We start from the raw sequence: 20254 nt of genomic DNA on the forward strand, positions 1-20254 counted from the left end.
ACTGGTGAATGAATACTTAAATGTAAGAGTATTCTGAGGATGGAGAGGCCATCAAGTCCTCAGATTTCAATACCATACAGAATATCTTCAGTCCTCCGAAAAGAGTGTTTGGAGCACATCACATTGCAAAGCAAAATCTAACATGGGCTAAGAAAACCCTTGAAGAAAGAATGCAATTTATAGCCCTAAAAATTTTTAACACCCGCAAAAAAAGTTGGGACGTGCTGTTATGAAACCTGCAAAAACGTTTGACATAAGGTTGACATAATTCATATTAGCTTTTCTAAAATTGTACAACTTCCTCGTTCACATTTAGACTTAACTGATTCCATGCGCATGAGCCAATAGTTTGTATACTTCTTTCATTATTTCATGTTTATCAGGGATAAAATATGAATTTCTATACAAAATTTTCTGAAAACATTTTGTGCATTTTCTAATAAATTTTCAAACAAGCAGAAAAATGAACTGTTAAAAAACTTTAGAGGTTTAAAAATTCTGCTAAATTCTGCTATGTTACTCATCAGTTATTCATAGATTTCATAAAATCAAATTTGGAAAACATTTATTATAATGAATCATTTCATATCATGTCAGGCAATTAATGCATTATATCGCATTAGCAAATCATTTATTATATTGTTGTTGTGTATGAGTTCATTAAAAAGAAAAGAAAGGTACGGTAAGACATGATAACCAATAAAAATAAAACAGACACGTTTTATCTATCACCACACTTTTATTTTTGCACACTATCACTTCACCACTAAGTGGCAGCATCGTACAAAGACAATACATTCCATACCGCAAACATTATTCCTTGAACTGAAGGCGACCAAATGAGGTGTGGAATGTACAGTGATGTCATACTGAGGTCCTGACTAGGCACATTTTGGGCAGATATGTAGCATGACTTCTCTAAAAAAATATGCAGCTAAAAACGACAAGCTCTAAATATAGAAACGATACATAAAAATTGCTTTGAAAGGCTACGCACAAACTGCTAGGAACGCACATAAGCTGACACGCCAATTGTCATATAAGGCACCCTACCCCACTTGCACTTACCTGTGGTACTATATTAAAGCGTCGATCAACCAATCTATGCAGCTGGAACACTGCGCACACGATGAAAAACTACACGTTATAACAATACAATGAAAATTTGAGCTAAATGATGTAATTACTCCGATGAGTTTGAAAAACTGTGATTGCCTACATTTTTGAACCAACTGTCGATAAAAGAGTTAGTCGCTTCCAAATTAGTTCCTGAATAATTAATTAGCGCTCAACATCTAATATTTAATTTTAGTACTAAATTATTTTAACTGACGCTACGACTTTTGAATGTCCTAGTTTTGAATTAGCAATGAGCATAAAAGAAAGACGGTTTACGCTAGAAATAGAGTTTTAAATGTCTTAACGTATGTTTTTACAATACGCTTTACTGCCGCATTGTTTCAAATGTAAATTAAAGCTGTGACTATATAATTATGCTTCTTTTGGAGAAGTTCATTGAAATCGGACGCAGCCGTTCATTCCTGTACCACAGAGTCAAGGATACAAAACTCAGAAAAGCAAATGCAGACGCCTATTTCATAACAGTTCCAGATATAAACAGTTCTTTATTATTTTAATGAACTGATAATATCCACTTTGTGTAAAATTTTCTTTTCAGTAAATATTCAATATATATGCACACATGCACACAAAATACAAGGAAATCTATACATAAACAAAACGTGAAGCAAGTATCAGTTCACTTCAATATCAAATATCTACAAATAATTATATTAACCTTTCCATCTATGAATATAAATTCTATCAACTCAGTTCAGAACTGATTACGTTTAGCATTTTGATAAAAATGTACAATCAAAATTATTTTTAACCACTCTTAAGTGCTTTTAAATGGAATCTACATAAAATTAAAGATTAAATAATTGAAAATCAGTCAAATTTCATGTACACACATAAAAGAATATATTTCTTTAACACTGTTAGTCGAATCTTTAAATTACAATAGAATTCACATCTTTTATACATAGAACAAGAATAACCATCCGCAACTATATAGACTTAGTTTGTTTACTCATACAAAAACGTGTCACAGATAGTATTTGAATTTTTTTACACAAAATCTTAATTACAACTTCAAAAATACATTGTAAATATCATACCATAAATAAAGTAATTCTGTAGATTCTTGGATGCAAAATGTGCAACATTCATATTTCACATGATCAACAAAAAGCGATTATGATGCACAACAGCCTTTTTCAATACGAGAAGTATAACTGCATAAAAATTAGCATTAAATTTGCACAATTTCTCAGAATGAAAGGCTGAAAAGCAAGCAGAACACAGGTAAAATCTATAGTTATTTCAAGATGATTTAGATTTAAAAATTATATTTCATGCACCAAACGTCACTAATAGTAACCCATATTTCGCCTTGGAAAAACTGCCGATATTTACTACTACTATGCTCATTCGGGTGAATGGATAAACGAAAGTATTACCCTTAAAGAATGGCTTTCGAGATGAAATGCTTAGTTAGAAATGGGCAGAAGGTAGCGCTAAACTACAAATAAATAAATATTAATGGAATCAGACATTATTTGAGATAAGTGCCGGATATAAAATTTTTGATCAATGAAATCTTTCAGTCATTTCTTTCTCAATTTGAAATATAAAATTTAATGAAATTAGAATAATCAAGTGCTTTAAAGATAAGAAAAGTTTAATTTATATGCTAAGATCATTGGTTTAAAAATTGTTCATTTTTTAATGCCTGCAAGCCTCAAGAAAAGGTTCGATAACATTGTGCGAGTTTTGTAGTAAGTGTAACAGCGCTAGATGTGTGTGGTGATTTCTTACAGGCATGTCAGTATAACTACCATTCAAGATAAATTTAAGGTTGAACTTTAGGAAATAAATTAAATATTTATTTGTGATTTAAATGCATAAAAAAGAACACATTTTTGTATATGTAATAACATGTACTTAACCTGTAGCTTAACGTGGATTTAGTTTCTTATTTATAGCAAAGCACAAGAGGTCAATCGCAATTAAATGTGAGAAATAATTATATCTTCTTAGTGCTATGTAGTTTGTTCTTTATGTTCTGTATTTAAGAAGAAAAATTTCTCTTTTGAGATATGTAATCACAACATATTGGGCACTAAATAAAAACTATTAAAGAAAATACTGGCTTATTCTTCTTGTATGGTTCAAGACAATGCTGTGATTGTAATGGATAATATTATATTAACGAAAGAGGAATTCAGTTTACGTATGAGTACGGGTGTCTCGAGAAAAGGAAACAAGGAAATGCAAAACTATGAAAGTTCAAAACAAACTAAAAAGTTCCTGCTTTATTTTAACTTGATTTCCACCATGGAATATGAGGGGAGAAGCTCAGTTCCCATGTTGAATAATATCTTATCTCACCGAATCTTTTACTTGCATTAGTTCTGGTATTAAATTGCTCATCGTCAAAGAAATCCAGGAAGAAATCTGCGGGATAACTTGTGGTCTATAGGAATCGAGTATCCACTTTAATAAATTTTATAGAAGTCGTTTCGAAATCTTCAATATATTTCAAACAACGACGCTTTACATTTTACGCTGTGTTCAGTTTGCTTATCATTTACAACTATGCATAAATTTATTATACTAATCTACAACCATACATATTGGCAAAAAATTAAGTCAAAGAGAAATATTTTAGATTATAAAATTCATTTCAATAATCGCATTTTCGCAGAGCTGGAAGACTTCATTATATATGCTACACATTAAAATTAATATCTATGCACCCAAGTGGGAAGAATTAGAGAGATGATTAATGTAAAAACAATGTTTAAGATTGATGCTAATATTAATAAAAAATGAAAAAGTGGCTTTAAAGAGATAACAAAACAGTTTGAGGTAGAAATTTAGGTAGAGACCTAATTTGCTTTGTACCGTACTGTAAACTATATTTCATATGGCAATAATTTATGTTTGAGACTATGAAATAAACTACCTCAAGGCTGCTCAAGGTAACAGATGAGAACTTACAGCATTTAAATTATTCAAGTAACTTACAAAACACAGAACTAAAAATTCATATCTCATACTCTTAATAATTAGTAGCAGCTAAAATAACAAATTTTAAATCTAGTGAAAGCTGCTTTATTACTCTAATCACTTTCAAGAAAGATTAAATTCTTATTCTTTCAGAGAAGAAAAAGCTTTATTGTACAATAAATATGTTCAAAATTAAGTTATTTTCTCAAATGAAATTTGAATGCGAATTAAAATACGATCTGTATTTAGCTTTTGCACAGAAAATACCAACCAGCGTAAAGCTTATCATTTATCAATTATACGGAAGATTTTATAACCTAAAAAACTTTAGCGATCAAAAGTTTATATGATGGGCATCGACAGTAGCATTAAAAGCCGAAATTAAAATACTGAGATGAATCTTTGGAAAGCAATTTTCAAAAGTTACCATTTTTTTTGTAACAAAGTGAGGGTCAGCTATATTAGAGTCATGCTTATATTCTAGAACATCAATTCTTCAACTCTGAGCTGCACAACCCTCGGGATCTGAATTAAAAGGGAGGGGGGGGTTAAAACAGATTTTCCAAGGTAAAATTTATTAGTTTTTAAGTTCATTATGAAAAATATAATAAAAATATCACGCAGTTTAACATTTAAGACTCTCGCAAAATTAATTTTTTGTTTATTGAACATCTTATGGGAGGTGTTCTCAAACTCATAAAGAACTGCTATTTTAGAGGACTATTAGAGTACTCTAAATATCATTCTACATCACTTTAATGCATGGTCGTCTCAAGGAATTGATGGCACAAGTAAAAGCTATTAGCTGTTTGTCACATAAGACTACAACAGTGTCCTATGCCACTAAATTTTAAGCTACAAGGCTCACAGAACCATTTTTTAACATGCAACAACACTGACTTATAATAGTGGGCTAACTGTAAGGATCTTCTGGAGCGAAACAGAATTTGTGTTTATGAATGTTATCTTAATGGCACCTAATGTTTATCAATTCAAATGATACTCTGATATTCATACAAAAATAAAAATAAAATATGAATGATAAAAATGCACAAATGTATAACTACAGGAAATGCTGGATACAAAAAGTAAAACTGCTCATTCAAGATTACATATGAAAATATAATTTAAACTCAACATTGGACATTTACAGTGGCAGTTAATGTAGTTCGTAAAATACAATGGACTTGACAAATTCGGCGAAATTACGCATTTCTATTACAGTTCAACGACTTAGAACTAAGCCTCTCATTCAGTATTTCATAACTGCCGCGAATAAAAAAGTTCATTCAGAAAATTTTATTGTGCAAATAAGCTATTGCAACTATCGTACAAAATAACGCAATATGACCAAAGTTTAAGACTCATTTGCCTTTTAGATAACATAGTTTTGACAAATATGCAGCATTATCAGCTATGAAATTATGTTTGTCTAAATCTAATTAATAAAATTCAAGTCACAATGATATACAATACTTCAGAGACCAGAATTCAGAAATACCATATTCAGAACAATTGGAGGTAAAAACTATTTACTTTTAACACTTTTATAAACATGTACACGCAGATTTTTATGCACATTATTTATGAATATCTAAATGCAAGTATAATAATTTCAGATAATAAATCGTTGCTTGCTGTTAGAATAATATTAGTCAAATTTACATTTTTCTAATATTGCGTGCTAATTAATTTGACATAAAATGATTTTGGGACCTTTTATTACATTATGACTTGCATTCAGTGCTTAGTAATTTATAGCATTACATTTATCTCTATTTTACTTTGATTTGATTTAAAGTATTCTTAAATCTCAGTTTCTGAGATATCTAGATTATGTCTTTCAATGACAGAAAAATTCCTTGCCTAGAAATTTAAAATAAATATCTCAATTTATAGCTAATAATAAAGTTTCTAAACTATGTAATTATCAGATTGAAGTTCATGAAACTTTCACAGTTTTTAATGCATTGAACAAGATGATGCTTTCTTAAAAACGCATAAAAAGATTAAAATAAAATAAAAAGCTACCATTAATGACGATTTCATTTCTTTGATATATCTAGTTTCATGGTAAGCTTTTGCAAAGTGATTCCACAACACTGACTAAAAATTCTGATCTAGAAAAAATATATGAACTGAATGATATTCCATCAATGACTACAAAAACATAAAAGACATATGAGCAAAATGGTTTCCTAAATAAAATAAGGAGGAACGGCCCTGGATCACGAAAAGACATTTTGAAGAGACTTTCATAAGGCACTAAAATAATGAAAAGCTAAATTTCAACACAGCCTTTCATAACTCAACATTAGTCGTTTTCGCTTCACGCTCCTGTTGGTCACGTACCTCGCAAGCAACATTGACCAGAATGTAAAGACGAGTGAATGAATTGTCGACTGTTGACGATGGAGGAGTCAGCGGAGGTGTATTGGAGGATGTCCACATGTCTTGAGTCGAATTGTCAGAGTTCCGGGAAACAGAAGAGTCCTCTTTAGAGGCTTTGAATGCCTTTGAGCTTTCCTCAAAACCATTTTGGTGAGATGCTTTCTCATTCACTGTAGGCGGACTATGCAGGACTGTACAATGGAGAGACGTTTCCGAAGGGGGCTGCACGAGCAGTTCCTGTTCGTGCGTCCTTTGCCATCGCTTAGTTAACTTGAGCGGACAAGCTTCCTGAGACGAACTGATCTGAGAGGATGCTGTGGACGTAGTACTGTTATCAGAGTCCTCGCTATCAGCATCTACATCAGTAACACTGTCATCTGTTAAAGAAACTGGACTATTGTTCGAATCCATCGAACGAATGTAGTTGTTAGATCTGTTCATTGAGGCGGATGTTGGCATTGACCGGGGCATATTGACACCATTCTTTCTTGTAATTGTGTACTGCAAAGGATCCTGGCCTTCTTTACGGATAATATCGGGCAAGATACGACGTCGAGCATTTATGAACCAATTGCAAACTTGCAGCTGCGTTAATTTGGCGTCTTCAGCTAATTTAGCCTTTTCTTTTTCGGATGGATAAGCACTGTAGCGATGTTCGTATAACCACATACGCAGGATGCGAACAGATTCTTTTGGAAGGTTGCCTCTCCTCTTACGACGAGCCTGTTCCCCGGCTAGGCGGGATTCCGGGCGCGGATACGGCATGGCGTCGTCAGATAAGTGCATCGGGAGACTGTCCTTGGCTGAAAAGAGGACAAAACTTTAGTATTGCAGAGAAATTCATATGACTTGTTTGCCAAAGAACTCATACTCATGGCATATGTACATGTGCTATGAATAAAACGAGTCTTAAGTTTATATAAAGAAATTCAAACGTAAATTAAAAAAAAATAAAGTTAGTATAAAATAATGGCTATCAGTATCTCAGTTGGTATATAAATGTATTACACTTATAAAATTCTAATCGCTCATCTCTCTATGAGGTAGACAAAGTCTAATAGTAAATATAACTAGCAATGAACCTTGACATTAATTATTACTTGACACTAAAAACATGTTATAAGTTAAAAGAAGAAAACTTCGTGACACAAGTCTGAAAAATTTTAACTTCAAGACATTAGTTTTAAATATATAAAGTATCAGATACCACAAATGAACCGAATAAAGCAGAATAAATTTTATAATTTTCATTTTTGTAACACTCATTTTTAAGGCAAAAACATTTCATTATACTAACAACAAATGCTGTTTTATAAACGACGAAAATAGTTATTTTAAAATAACTAGCATATTTTAAAAATAATTTTGAAATTAACTGAAGTATTTAAAGGTATTACATAGAATGTTATAAAATTTTAAAATCAAATTATACTTTCAGCTTAGAATAACCAAGCCACTAGAATGATAGCCTTCCCTTTGTAGAAGAATAACATAGGTATTAATCATCAGTAGTTCAATTTAAATTCACCCTTTGTTCACTGGCTGTTTAAAAACTCGAGAGCATGAATTATATGCACGAGTAAATTCGTTCAAATGTAAAATTTTCCTGGAATACTCTCTCTTTTTGCACAGAAGGAGCACGAGTTTATAATTTATGTCAAGAATATTCATTTATAAAATTACTCTACTGTATGACCATATCTTAAAGATAAACATTCGGTTTTGTAAAATTTAAATTTCTCTGGCCTGAAAATATTTTTCAATCATTAATGCAGAAGAGAAGTAAAACTTTAAATGAAAATGAAATCAAGGGAAACGTCGAGGATATACAGCGCAAAGAGATACATCTTGCACCTCAGCAGGTAAAAAACCTTCAGTAGAATCAGTGGTAGAAGTGAAATGAATGAACATGGGAGGAATTCAAAATCCAAACGATTCAGAATAGAAGTTTATTTAGACTTTATTTATTTACCATTTAGATATAACACGCACTTAATATGAAGTCGCTAGTAGCTCTTTTGTAGACGAATTTACAGCTTCTAAATATTTTTTTCACTTGCTCAGAAAAAGTGACATATCCTGGAATTGATATTAATGCATATCTATCATACTGTGATTTGGAGCTTCAGATAATCAATCCTCTTCAACTTTTAAGTGGTTCTTGACCCTAAAAGCAGAATCTTTGAAGCTGAGGCTCTAACGCTGAGGTTTCGAGCTTCTACTGTTAACGAACGAGTGTATCTAAACATAACCTCTAAATTAAAATCAAAAGGACTTAAAAAGAATCCAATATGGCATTTTTCTCAGAAAGCAATAGTCGTAATACCATTCCTGTGGATAATCATACATTTACTATTCCTGTGGATAATCACACATAAGTACCACATTTGCGCACTTGTGCAGGATGTATATTAAAGATTCCTTATCCACAACGGGGGGGGGCGGTGGCACAGTGGCTAGCGCATCGCGCAGCGGCACCACAGGTCCGGAGTTCGATCGAAAGGTTGTCTCAGCCTTTCATCCCTTGAGTGGGTCGATAAAATGAGTACCAAGTTCGCTTAGGGACCAAACACCGGGGGTCCTGCGACAAGCTGACCACTTATTGAGGGCATAAGCTCATGCACCCTGGGGCCAACAGTCAAGAAAGCTTTTCGGTATTTCGGGCACTGCAGGCCTTGGCCCACTACGGCTGTTGCGCCACTGAGTTTATCCAGAGTCCCCAAAAAGCGCAAATTCCATCCTGCTAGATTTCTTTTGGGAGTCATTTATGCAGTTTATCTCTGTGATACATTTCTGAGGACATACGAAAATAATGACATGACAATGCGCAGCAGTAACAGGCTTTAGCCTTGTACATTCAATGCTCCAAAGTTGAATATCTTTACAGTATTTGCCTAGCTCTGTAGCCGCACAGAAACATTGAAATACAATGATACTTAAACTGTGAGCTGTAGACTCCAGGAGATCCATAAGTTAATAGCCAGAGGTTTTTTTTTAAAACTAAAATTTAATTTCTTGCTTAATTTCATGTTAAAACATATTACATAAATATCATAATTTATGGTTACGGGTTCGGCAAAATGCACATCATATAAAAGAGGTGCTCAAACACATTAAGCTTAAAATCCGATGCTGTAATGCATACTGCAGTAAATCAGTTTCATACAGCGAATAGCATTCTTATTACCTAATTTGACAGCAAGCCTCACCATTATTTTTTGGATCACCGTAAGAACCTGATGTATTTGATGAAACTGATGTGTATATACAAACTGATTCCAGAAATATGGTGTCTGATAAAATATGGAAAACTTGGTCATAATCATATGTCATATGTTTAACTATAACTGCGTTTATGGAAATAATTAATGAGCATAAACTATATTTCATGTTAAATGTGTAATTACAGCATTAAAACATTTTCGATAGCATTACTAGTATATTAGCTTAGAATGTATCGAAATAATCAGTAGCTGAAACTACAAAGTCGCAAACACTTTAAATAATAAAAAAACAATTTGTCTTACAGCAAAAAAGGACATAGTTCGAAGGCAAAACACACCAGATGATCAACATTTCCAAAAACATATTACTTCAGCTAATGATTAAGTCCTAGTGTTGAAGTTCACTGATTTTCTTTCGCATAATTTTCTGTACTAAAAATCAATACGCGCAGAACTTTCCTAAACTTTTTGCCAGCAATACAAGGAAAACATTTTTGTTTATTTTTTTGAATTTTTGCATTAGCAGTTCTTTTGTTGGGTATACATTTAAAAATTTTCTTTTTATCTATAAATAATATGACTACAAGTATTCCATGATATAGTTAACAAGGCATTTTTACTCTCTCTTCGTAATCTTCTTCATGGGAAAAAAAAAAAAAAAAAAAAAAAAAAAAAAAAAAAAAAAAAAAAAAAATTCGACATACTTGCTGTGAGGCCATCATTATCTAAGGAAAGAATTTTCTTTACAAACAAAACTAAAAGTTTACACGAAAAAATCATTATTATGCGTTTTATAGTCATCATCTGGAATCCACTCCGTTCTTTAGTGTTACAAGAGGGCGGTAGAAGTAATTAATATTTGAGGGAATCTTCTACTGTCAAACAATACAGTAAAGTCTTCATTAAATATTCTGAACTTAATGGGATCTACACTTACTTCTAAACTTAGTGTAAGGCTTAATGCACAAAGCAAATGACTTTTTTTTATCAAGACAAATTTGCAAACATTCCGCTAAGCAGTGCATATTAAAAATTCGAATTAACAGAATTGGTCTTCGAATGCTTGTAAGCAAATAACACGCATGTTTGATAGGGTATTTAATCGGGAAGCTTATGAAGCAGAATAAATGGGTACATCTATTATTGGTCGTAGATAATAGACTCCAAGTGCTACAGTGATAAGTAATTATTAAGTTATATGAACCCGTTGCAAACATCCAGCCAAAATGTTATCATAGAAAAATTACATCCCCTAGGGAGGAAAAAATTGAATTTCTTAGTTCCATTATAAAAATTCTAGCTTCGCTTTCATTTTTTTTCTTCTTTAATATGATAGTTTCAGAAAGTCGTGGAACAACACATCAACAACTTGACAGCATTTCAGAAAGTTCGTGGGACAAGTATTAAAATTTCTAGGAAGCAAACTTCCCGGGGCGGAGGAATAGAAAATACAAAATTTACAGTGAAAATCGTGCTTTTTATATATAAGCAAAAAAAAAAAAAAAATTTGACGAAGAGTTAATTCACTGGAAACTCCAAGAATGGAAAATAGTAAAGGCGGTACTGAAAATTTTAATTTTGGCGCGTTAAAGTAGTGCAAAAACTGCAGTCGCATTTTTCTGAACTTACTGATAGCGTAATGTTTGCAGAATAACTGCAGTTGAAATTCGAAAAATGCAGCTGTAAATATTAAAAATTGAAACTACAGCGTAAACTGCAACTGCGAAATTTTAAATCACAAGAAAAACTGCAGTCAGAGGAATAAACTACAGATTACAGCACCTACTGCTACTGTTTGCTTGTCCGGTCTGGGCATACTCATGTAAATCTTACAGGAAAAAGTTGCAAACTGCCCAGAACAAAGTTCAGAGACAGATTACGGACGTACCATGGTGCATTCGTAACAACATTACTCATGGGGTGCTTGGCGTTGTCAAGCTATGAACCTTTTACTACCATCTTGCCAGAAATTTTCATTATCGTATGAGAAATAGCAACAACACCGAACTGCAAATTTACAATAACGATTATAAATGACGTGCAAAACACAAGATCGTCTGTGGCTACTCTCAATCCTGGAATTATTATGGAAAATTAATGTATTACTACTTTATTTTCTCTCCTTACTTATGTTCCTATGTTTGTCTATTTTTATATGTAATTTTTATTCTACTTTTCCACTGTTGGTATTCGCACTTGCTCACCATTGCTTATTCTACTGCTCGGCGGCTTTCAGATGCTTTTCCCCATTTGCCCATTTTCTAGTACAAATTTCAATACTTTTGATATTATTAGAAAGAAAAAATATTAGTATATTTATAATGTTATTATAATCAATCTTTAGTTGAGATACTATTTCGAAACTTTGTACTTTTCTCTTCGGGATAGGGTTCGCCCAGGTATCCAGGTGTCTTAAACACCATTCTACAAGAGAGCTACAAGCTTTATGCATGAAGTTAATGAACATTATAACTAACATCTTTATGCTAATCTTAGTTCGAAACAAACGAGACCATCTGTGCGATAATCTACCGTATTAGACGCTTACCTTAGTCATAATAAAACCTTTTGGGGTAGGAAAGGGACCACATAATACGTCTTTTTTCCATACTTCGACTGTTACGACTGAACAAAATTTGCTAAAGAATTGATATTAATCTCTGCAACGACACACTCCATGGTACAGTTGATATATTAAGCTATCCCTAAATTTTGTTTCATGGGTGAATTTTGTCGTACTTGTAAAGGCGGTGACATTAGCCATGATGCTGATTCCCTTTAATGTAACAAAACAACCAAACAAAACAAACTTTTTGACTTATTGAAACACACTAAGTAATTCTGCCCACTTAAAAATGCTGGCTTCATTGCGAACATTTGACAAACAGAAGCCATGAGAAAAATCGAAAGTCAAGAAATTTCATGTCTGCTTAGCCCTTACAAACCCTATCCCCTGCTTTAAATAATCTTTCTCAATTCCCCGGCTTTTTTTTTTTTTTTTTATTTTTTTTTTTAAGTATCGGAGGAATTTGGTGCCTTGAAAGACTTAGATTTCAGAGACACAACAGTGCCTACCACATGCTATTCATGGGCCTGATGAATACCTTCACATTATATACAACCAAGATTAAATCAATAAATACTTCTATCATCCGCTCCACAGAAAAACTGGAATCTTGGGTTATATATAATCGAATAAGCAACTGTAAATTTCGCCCCAAGAGCAAACCAGAAACATCAAAATCATGATATGATTTAGGTTATACTCCACATTATTTTTTGTTAATGCCGATTTACATGCTCAGTGTATACAAAAACGTTGCCTCGAAGCCATACTGAAGCGAATAATGCATGCGGTCTGCAGTATTACAATTATGTCTTTAATTCTATTGATATGATTTTAAATGATTTATTAATAATAAATTCAAAAAAAGGCATGTGAAAATGATTTTAGGCTGCAGAACATGTTAAAAATTGTTAATTGACAAGTCAAGTAAATTCTCTTAGAAAATATATACAAAATCAGTGTTCCCAGAAAATTTTAAAAAAAGGTAGCAAAAGCAGACTCAAAAAGTCGCAAATGATGTCAGAGATCATGTGATTTGGTGACGACATATTTACGCAGGCTCACATGACCTCTGACGTCATCACAAATTCACCGTCTATTGGTTCTGTAATTACAGACTGCATTCAATTCTTAGTCTTTTTAATTACATATCTTAGCTTTAACGAAAATTTTAAAACTATACTGCTCATTTTCAATTGTTTAAATATCCATTTCTTTTTTAATTAATTCTCATTTAATTTAGGTTTCAATTTTTAAATTAATTTGCAGATATCAATTCTTAAGAGATTCCTACGTTTAGATTGTTAGCTATTTCGTATTAAATTTTTTGAGTTGGTACTTAATTTTTTTAATTCATGATTTTTTTTTTGTTTAATCGTGAACATTTTAATTGAGGAATGCTTTTCAGTGAGTTTTCCGTTTTGTGTGGTGGATCTGTTTCAGATTCTGATTACTTAAGAAAGCCTTGTTATTTCACTGTTAAATTTATTTTTGTTGTTATTTAGAAAAATACCGTTGCTCTTATTTTCAAGTCATTTCCATTGCTTAGTTCTTAGCTATATTATAATAATATATATGTATGAATTTAATTTATTTCTCTGTTGGGTGCCCAATATACGGTGCGCAAGGTGCAAATTCTTTGGTTCGATTCATTATCACCATAGAACTGAAGGGAGGGAACTGACTTGAAAACGAAATGCACGGGTGACGAGGGAGGGTGGTAAGAGGTCCTGAAGCATTTTTTTTTTTTTTTTTTTCTTTTTACTTTTTTCACTTCCTTTACCCCTTTCTTGTTATAGCGGCATCAGGCTGTGCAGCCTTGAAAAAGAAAGCTCACATCTAATAAGATTGCCAGCTGTCAACTTCTAGTTAAGCCTAAATAAACTACTTTTTTATTATAAATTATATTTAATTGATAAATTATTTAAAAATGAAAGCATTTTACGATATAAAGTTTTTCAAAAGTCGCAAATTTTCGCAAAATCGCGCGATCTGGCAAGACTGTACAAAATATTTGTTTTCAAAAACTAGGATTCATAGTGACAGGTCCTTCATTGTGACATCTGCTAGGTGTAACGCCCAAAAAAAAAAAAAAAAAAAAAAAAAAACCTGAATTAAGAAAAAGCAGATGAAAATTTTCTATTTAGTTTATTTAAAAAATATTTATTTTTTTTACTAAATATATATAGTACTATATATATATAGAGAGAGATATAGGTCCTATATATCAATAACTTAAAACAGCTGCAGTGACGTTGACAATTGAATATTAAAAGTTGCTCGAATTTATAATTTTTTTAATGTAAAGATTATAAAATCTAGTAATTACGATGCTATAAATTAATACCCCTTATTTTGTCATTAAACTTTATTACCTCAAAGAAAATGAATATTTAATAATTAATTCGTGTAACATGTTCTTATATATGTTGTGTACAAAAGCAAGTGTGAATGACAGCCTGTTAATTTCGCCAATTTATTTTGTGGATTTAAAAGAGACTTTTAAAATTTAATTTAATAAATATAGATTTTTTTCCACCCCTCTAGGTAATGCCGCGTTTCAGTACCAAAGAACTTGCAGTTTTAACGCTGTTTGCTCTAACTGCTTTGAAATTTTTTCTTGGTTGGTTGGCAGGGCCGGTCACACCGGGCGGCAGAATTTTTAGAACTTTAATCACAGCCAAATTTATGAATGATAAAATTTTTAGAACTTAGAGGAGGCAATAGGCTGTAGACTTTAAGGGCGACAAACAGTTTTGAATTTAGGAATATGCAAGGTTGTAGAATATGGGATTCACAGCGACTGCACCGAGCGACAAAAATGCCTAGCGCCGGCTCTAATGGTTGATTGTCTCCAAAGCCTCTTCCCCTATCTATGAGGGAATTTTAAATTGCTCATACTTCAGTGCAATTACAAACATCCACAAAACAATAGATTGAACAAATATACAAGTTATAAAAGAATTATAAATATCCAACAATAGGATAACCATAAATATGACAACCACAAACATCACAGACAATGAAACAGAACTTCGAAATCCACTCAATCGGCAAGTTCTTTTTCAGCGTCATTTTAGTTGTCAGTTTAACTGTTTACAATATGGAACAGTTATAAAAACATTACTTAAATAAGTTATTTTTCAAATTTTAGGTAGAAACCTATTTACTTCAGTTACTGTTTGAATAGTAATGATTTTTAAAATAATTTGTTTTGAAAAAAAAAAAAAAAAAAGTATTGCATTACTATTTATTGTAAATGGGCGTTTTTGAATATTTTTCTTTCAAATTCCCACGAAATTAAAATAACTACAGAATACACACTTTACAATAACCTCAGAAATTCAAAATAGTTATAAATTAAGCATTAAAAATTTTGAATAATTACTTCAGAGTTACGTGATCACATTCTTAAGATTAAGTCAATGAATATGCAGTACAAATAAATTCAATAGCGACTTTTGGACCCGCAGAATAGAGTTTTAAATAACCTCAAAAATTTAAAACAATTACTTCATAATTACTTAATGAAATTCTAGAGATTAGATCCACGACTACGCAGTATAAATGATTTCAGTACTGACTTTCGGATCCTCCCAGGTGTGTTACATGGTAGGAAACCGATATCGGAATATGAAATACATAAATAAATAACAATAAAATAATAATAAATTTAAAAAAAATAAAAACCACATTGATTTTTCCTCTTTTTATAATAGCTATAAAAGGAAAAATTCCTTCTAATTAGATGACAGCTGAACAGAAACTAAATAAGCAAATGAACTAAGAAATAAAATAAAAAAATCTTGTTAGTTTTATTCTGTTACGAAACTCGTAGTAGATTAAATGTACCGCACACCATGAATTCCGATTACTCCATATTCCGTGTTAACTCGACGATCATTTTTTATAATTGCTAAATGATTTCTGCTGGTCGAGTAGAACAATTTTTGAAATAATGTAGTGGCTTATTAATCGGTAGACAGAAATAGTTGCTAACATCGCTTATACGGTGCAAACATTATAAATATATTTTAATGACACTATTACTATAATTACAGTACATATTTATGTGCATGAATGTCTACATGTTTTCTTGTTCTGGTCATAGATTTGTTACGGTATGCTAATTTAGCAATATTTATCTCTTTTTGTATTTGTGATACTATTTTCTAGAGCCATCTGAATAGCGAAGGTGGTGACAGTTTTTTTTTCTCCCATGGAAATTAATTCATTCCACTCCTTCTGTAAGTAACAAGGTGCTTGAAGAAAGTCACTTCGCTGCTGTTGATCCCCATTCACATTTCTCTTTGTTGCTAGTCGTTCGCAGACTTACCTGAAAGTTTATAACTGTACACTACCCTAAACTAAACTTTCAGGCCATTCTTGATAGATTTTTTCAGTTTATATCCAGGCTTACAGTGTTTCAATTGTCTGTTCAAGTGAAAATGTCAATCGAGAAGAAAAGGAAACAAATTAACATGACAACGGAAATGAAACTATACAAAGAGAAACAATACAAAAAGGAAAGAATTAAAAAAAATGCCATGGATTTAGATTTTGGGCGAAATAGTATGAGTTGTGATTCTTCCGTAAATTTGCAATTTTCGGTAATTTACACCCTGTCAGTCTCCATTAGGTCGAATTTGCGGGTCTCTACTGTATATTGGAATTAGAAGCATATTTTATTGATTACACAGATGCTGCAATCATCGAGACATATTATAAATTACATTAATAAAATACATTAAAATTTGCATCAGTTAAAAATTATAAATTAATAAGAAGCACATATACGGCTTTTAAATCGCTCAGATTGCCAAGTAACGCAGTATTTTAATGTGAAAAATATATTAAAGATTTTATGGCACGACAAATGGCAACATGTCTGAGACATGGCAATATGTCAGATAGCGCGGATGATAAGTGAAAGATTTTATCATTTTACAAATGAAAACTGCTTTAGTAGAGTAACATAAGCAATCTCGAAAAATGGGCAGACTAAACTACCAAAATTGTAAGTGTAACTGAATTCGGCGGATTAAGGGGAGAGTATAAGTATTTAGTTGTTACGTAATTTTTTAATACTTGTAGCTGCATTCCTTTTTAAAATTCATCATGAGCAAAACTACACTTTTAATATGCCTTGTTTTGTAATCCATAATTTAGCACAAGATTTCAAGTAAAAATGATAAAAGCAGATAATATCTAACAAACCATTAAGAGCTCGTTACACTCTAGTGGTAGTAAATGAAACAGCAAAACCACTAGAGATGATAAACAAACAGGAGAAGCAAGAAACATACGTAAACTCCATAGCTTTAATTAAAAAGAAATATTCAGCAATTTCTTCGAAGCAAGCAAGCGGAGAATCCGCATTTCCTTAACTTTTTTTTCTAAATCATTTGTGCGGTTACGAAGTGAAACAGCAATTTTGAAGGACGAACTTCTGAACCTCGGAAGGAAAGTGACAGGTAAATCTTCGCTCGCCCTTTAAAACGTTTATCTTTCATCCAAATATTATTTTTCATGAAGAGTTAAATAACATCGAATATCTAATAAACAATGATACAGAGGAGAAAAAAAAAAAAAGGAAAAAGGAAATGTGGACTTACGAAACCACTTAGTTTCCATGCATTTTGACATAAGTGTCAGAAATCTTAGTCGTTTATTCCCCGTTATTAAACGGATAGTCCAAGAAATAATGCATCACTATAATTACTGAAACCACTAAATTCATTTGAATAAAAATACAAAGAATTAAAACTTTATAAATTGACCAGTCAAGTGAAAAATAAAATTTGTTAAAATAATAAACAAGACGTTCTGCTTTATTAAATTTACAGTTTAAATGTCATAAAAGCAAACTTACGATGCAGTCAATCAAGAAAATCAAGAGTAGTAATCAAAGCGAATAAAATACTTGCCGGGAAGAAGCCTTCAGTATCTTGATAGAAATAACAATTTAATTTATGGCCATTTTTAATTTTATTCAGTAACTTTTTATTAAGAGGTCTTCATTTTTCGCGCGCATCTGAAGAGCACTCATAAAACAACCGCCTTCTTGTTTCCTTGCAATCTCAAGGAAACGCTATTAGCTGTCATAGGCAAATTGCTCACCCAAGACACTTCAGTTCCTTTAACTACCAGAAAAGCGAATAATAATATGTTACAATATAAGAGATAACCAAATTTACTAAATAAGACGAGAAAAGGAAAGGAAAGGAGAAAAAGCGGTGAGATTGTTTCGGTGGAGGAAAAAAATACCGTTATTAGAAAAATTAGCAAAACTCTCATTAAAGTTAACGGCCATGCAATAGATTACATTCTTGCCTAAGAATTCGGATATTGGACAATAATTTATAAATACATCGATATAAATTAACTAGTAATTGAAAAGAAAAGGGTTCAGTTCTCTAGAAAGAAAAAAAAGAGGTTAATTATATAAAAAGTAACGAAAAATAGTCAATCAACTCTTTTTTTGTTCACTTTTAAGCGATAAAAATAATTAACATAATAAATAATTTTGCAAGCAGTTTAAAAGAAGACATTTTAGGAGAAGAAAGTTAAAAATTTTCACGTACCGCAAAGTTATCCGATCTGACGTTCGGTCCGCGCGCTATCAACAAACAATAATCCAAGTTTGACACATAGAGTTTATTTCACTTTTCACGAAACCAGCATAAAAAATCACGGCAGTTGTAAACACAGTTATAAAGTTGGTTTTGAAAGAAAGATAATAATTGAGCACATAGAGAATAGGGTCGGCACTCTTCTAAACTTCGGCGAAGGTCACTCTATACTTTTCAAGTATCACAACTGTATCACGGCTCGGTTTGCAGTGTGCACTAAACTGATATCTCAGAGTCTCCGATCGCCTCGTTCTACCTCTCCTCCACAGATGGCGCAGCATGTCATACAGGAAAAGCTCCTATTGGTTATCGCCCTTGCGACGAAATAGCACCGTTTTAAGGTGAGTTTCAGAGCATGTTTCATGTTCACACAAGATTAAAGGTGGAAGACTACGCGTATGTAACAATAGCTACCGAACGGGGGAATGCGCGTAAGCCAGACAAACAGGTCTGCCGAATCAAAGATTTCTTTCCGGGTTGCCAGCAATGCACCGGCGTTGATGTCATGTGTACCAGAAGTGTCACGCGAGTGTGATACGTTTAATAACTGACCATTATCTCCTCTTTGAGTTAAAATATATAAATGGATGAACTTTTGGATTTAAATGGACTAAATCTCTTCAAGAACGACACACATACTAAATAAAATCCACATTCTTAAGCATTTAAGAATATTCTTTTTCAAATTTAATGTATGTAAAAGGATTATATTTCTGTTATTTTTTCTAAAATTTATATACATCTCCGAAGATTCCAAATGGAAAGAAATAGTCTTCTTAAACAATTTCGGAAAATTTAAGGGGTAAAAAACTGTTAAAATAAAAGACAAATAAATACAAATAGTAACTCTAACTTAATTTAACCTCCTATCGGATGATATAAAAATAACGAGACGGAGATATTTTCCTGTTAGTATTTTCTTAGTTAATTTTTATCCCTAACGGTGGGTATTTCTCCTTCTGCATATTCATAAATACTCCTTTTTCGGATCTTGAAAAATGAAGCAAGATAAGAGCATATTCTTACGCCCTTTTTATTTATTTTTTTTTAAATTTTTTTCTTTCTTTTTAATTTTAAATATTAAAGATATAACTTCTGAGTACATTACTTTTTAAAGTTAAAATTATTGATATCACCATATTAATAACAAAGGACTAATATTAGGCAATGAAAAAAATCTTTAATTCGCGTAGCTTTTGAATAAAACTTTGATAATCGATTTCGAGAGTGATCAGATAGGTCAATTTTTTGTCAACAGCAAAAAAACATTCTGTCCTTTAAAAGAAATGTACTTGTGTGACCGCCCATGAAATGGACACACCTAAGGTTGCTTTTTTGCCTAATCTTAAATTTGACATTGGCGTGTT

The 20254-nt window shown here is 32.0% G+C and overlaps 1 protein-coding gene across 5 annotated transcripts in view; it reads right to left on the reverse strand.

The window, feature by feature from the left end:
• Nucleotides 1–719: 719 nt before the first annotated feature.
• Nucleotides 720–20254, reverse strand: part of LOC118186070 (homeobox protein AKR-like) — a 324288-nt gene continuing 304753 nt past the window's right edge. For 4 of the 5 annotated variants that reach the window (XM_035356068.2, XM_035356070.2, XM_085808055.1 and 1 more), the window contains one exon: nt 720–7268. In XM_035356068.2, the coding sequence (XP_035211959.1) occupies nt 6376–7268 (893 nt within the window). In that variant the 3' untranslated portion in view covers nt 720–6375. Of the gene's footprint in view, nt 7269–18839; nt 19182–20254 lie in introns of those variants that run through there. The other variant, XM_035356069.2, reaches the window with a different exon arrangement.

The sequence above is a fragment of the Stegodyphus dumicola genome, chromosome X1, assembly GCF_044657685.1.
Source record: "Stegodyphus dumicola isolate Sdum_Otavi_A_Nest chromosome X1, ASM4465768v1".
In the NCBI taxonomy this organism is placed as follows: domain Eukaryota; kingdom Metazoa; phylum Arthropoda; class Arachnida; order Araneae; family Eresidae; genus Stegodyphus; species Stegodyphus dumicola.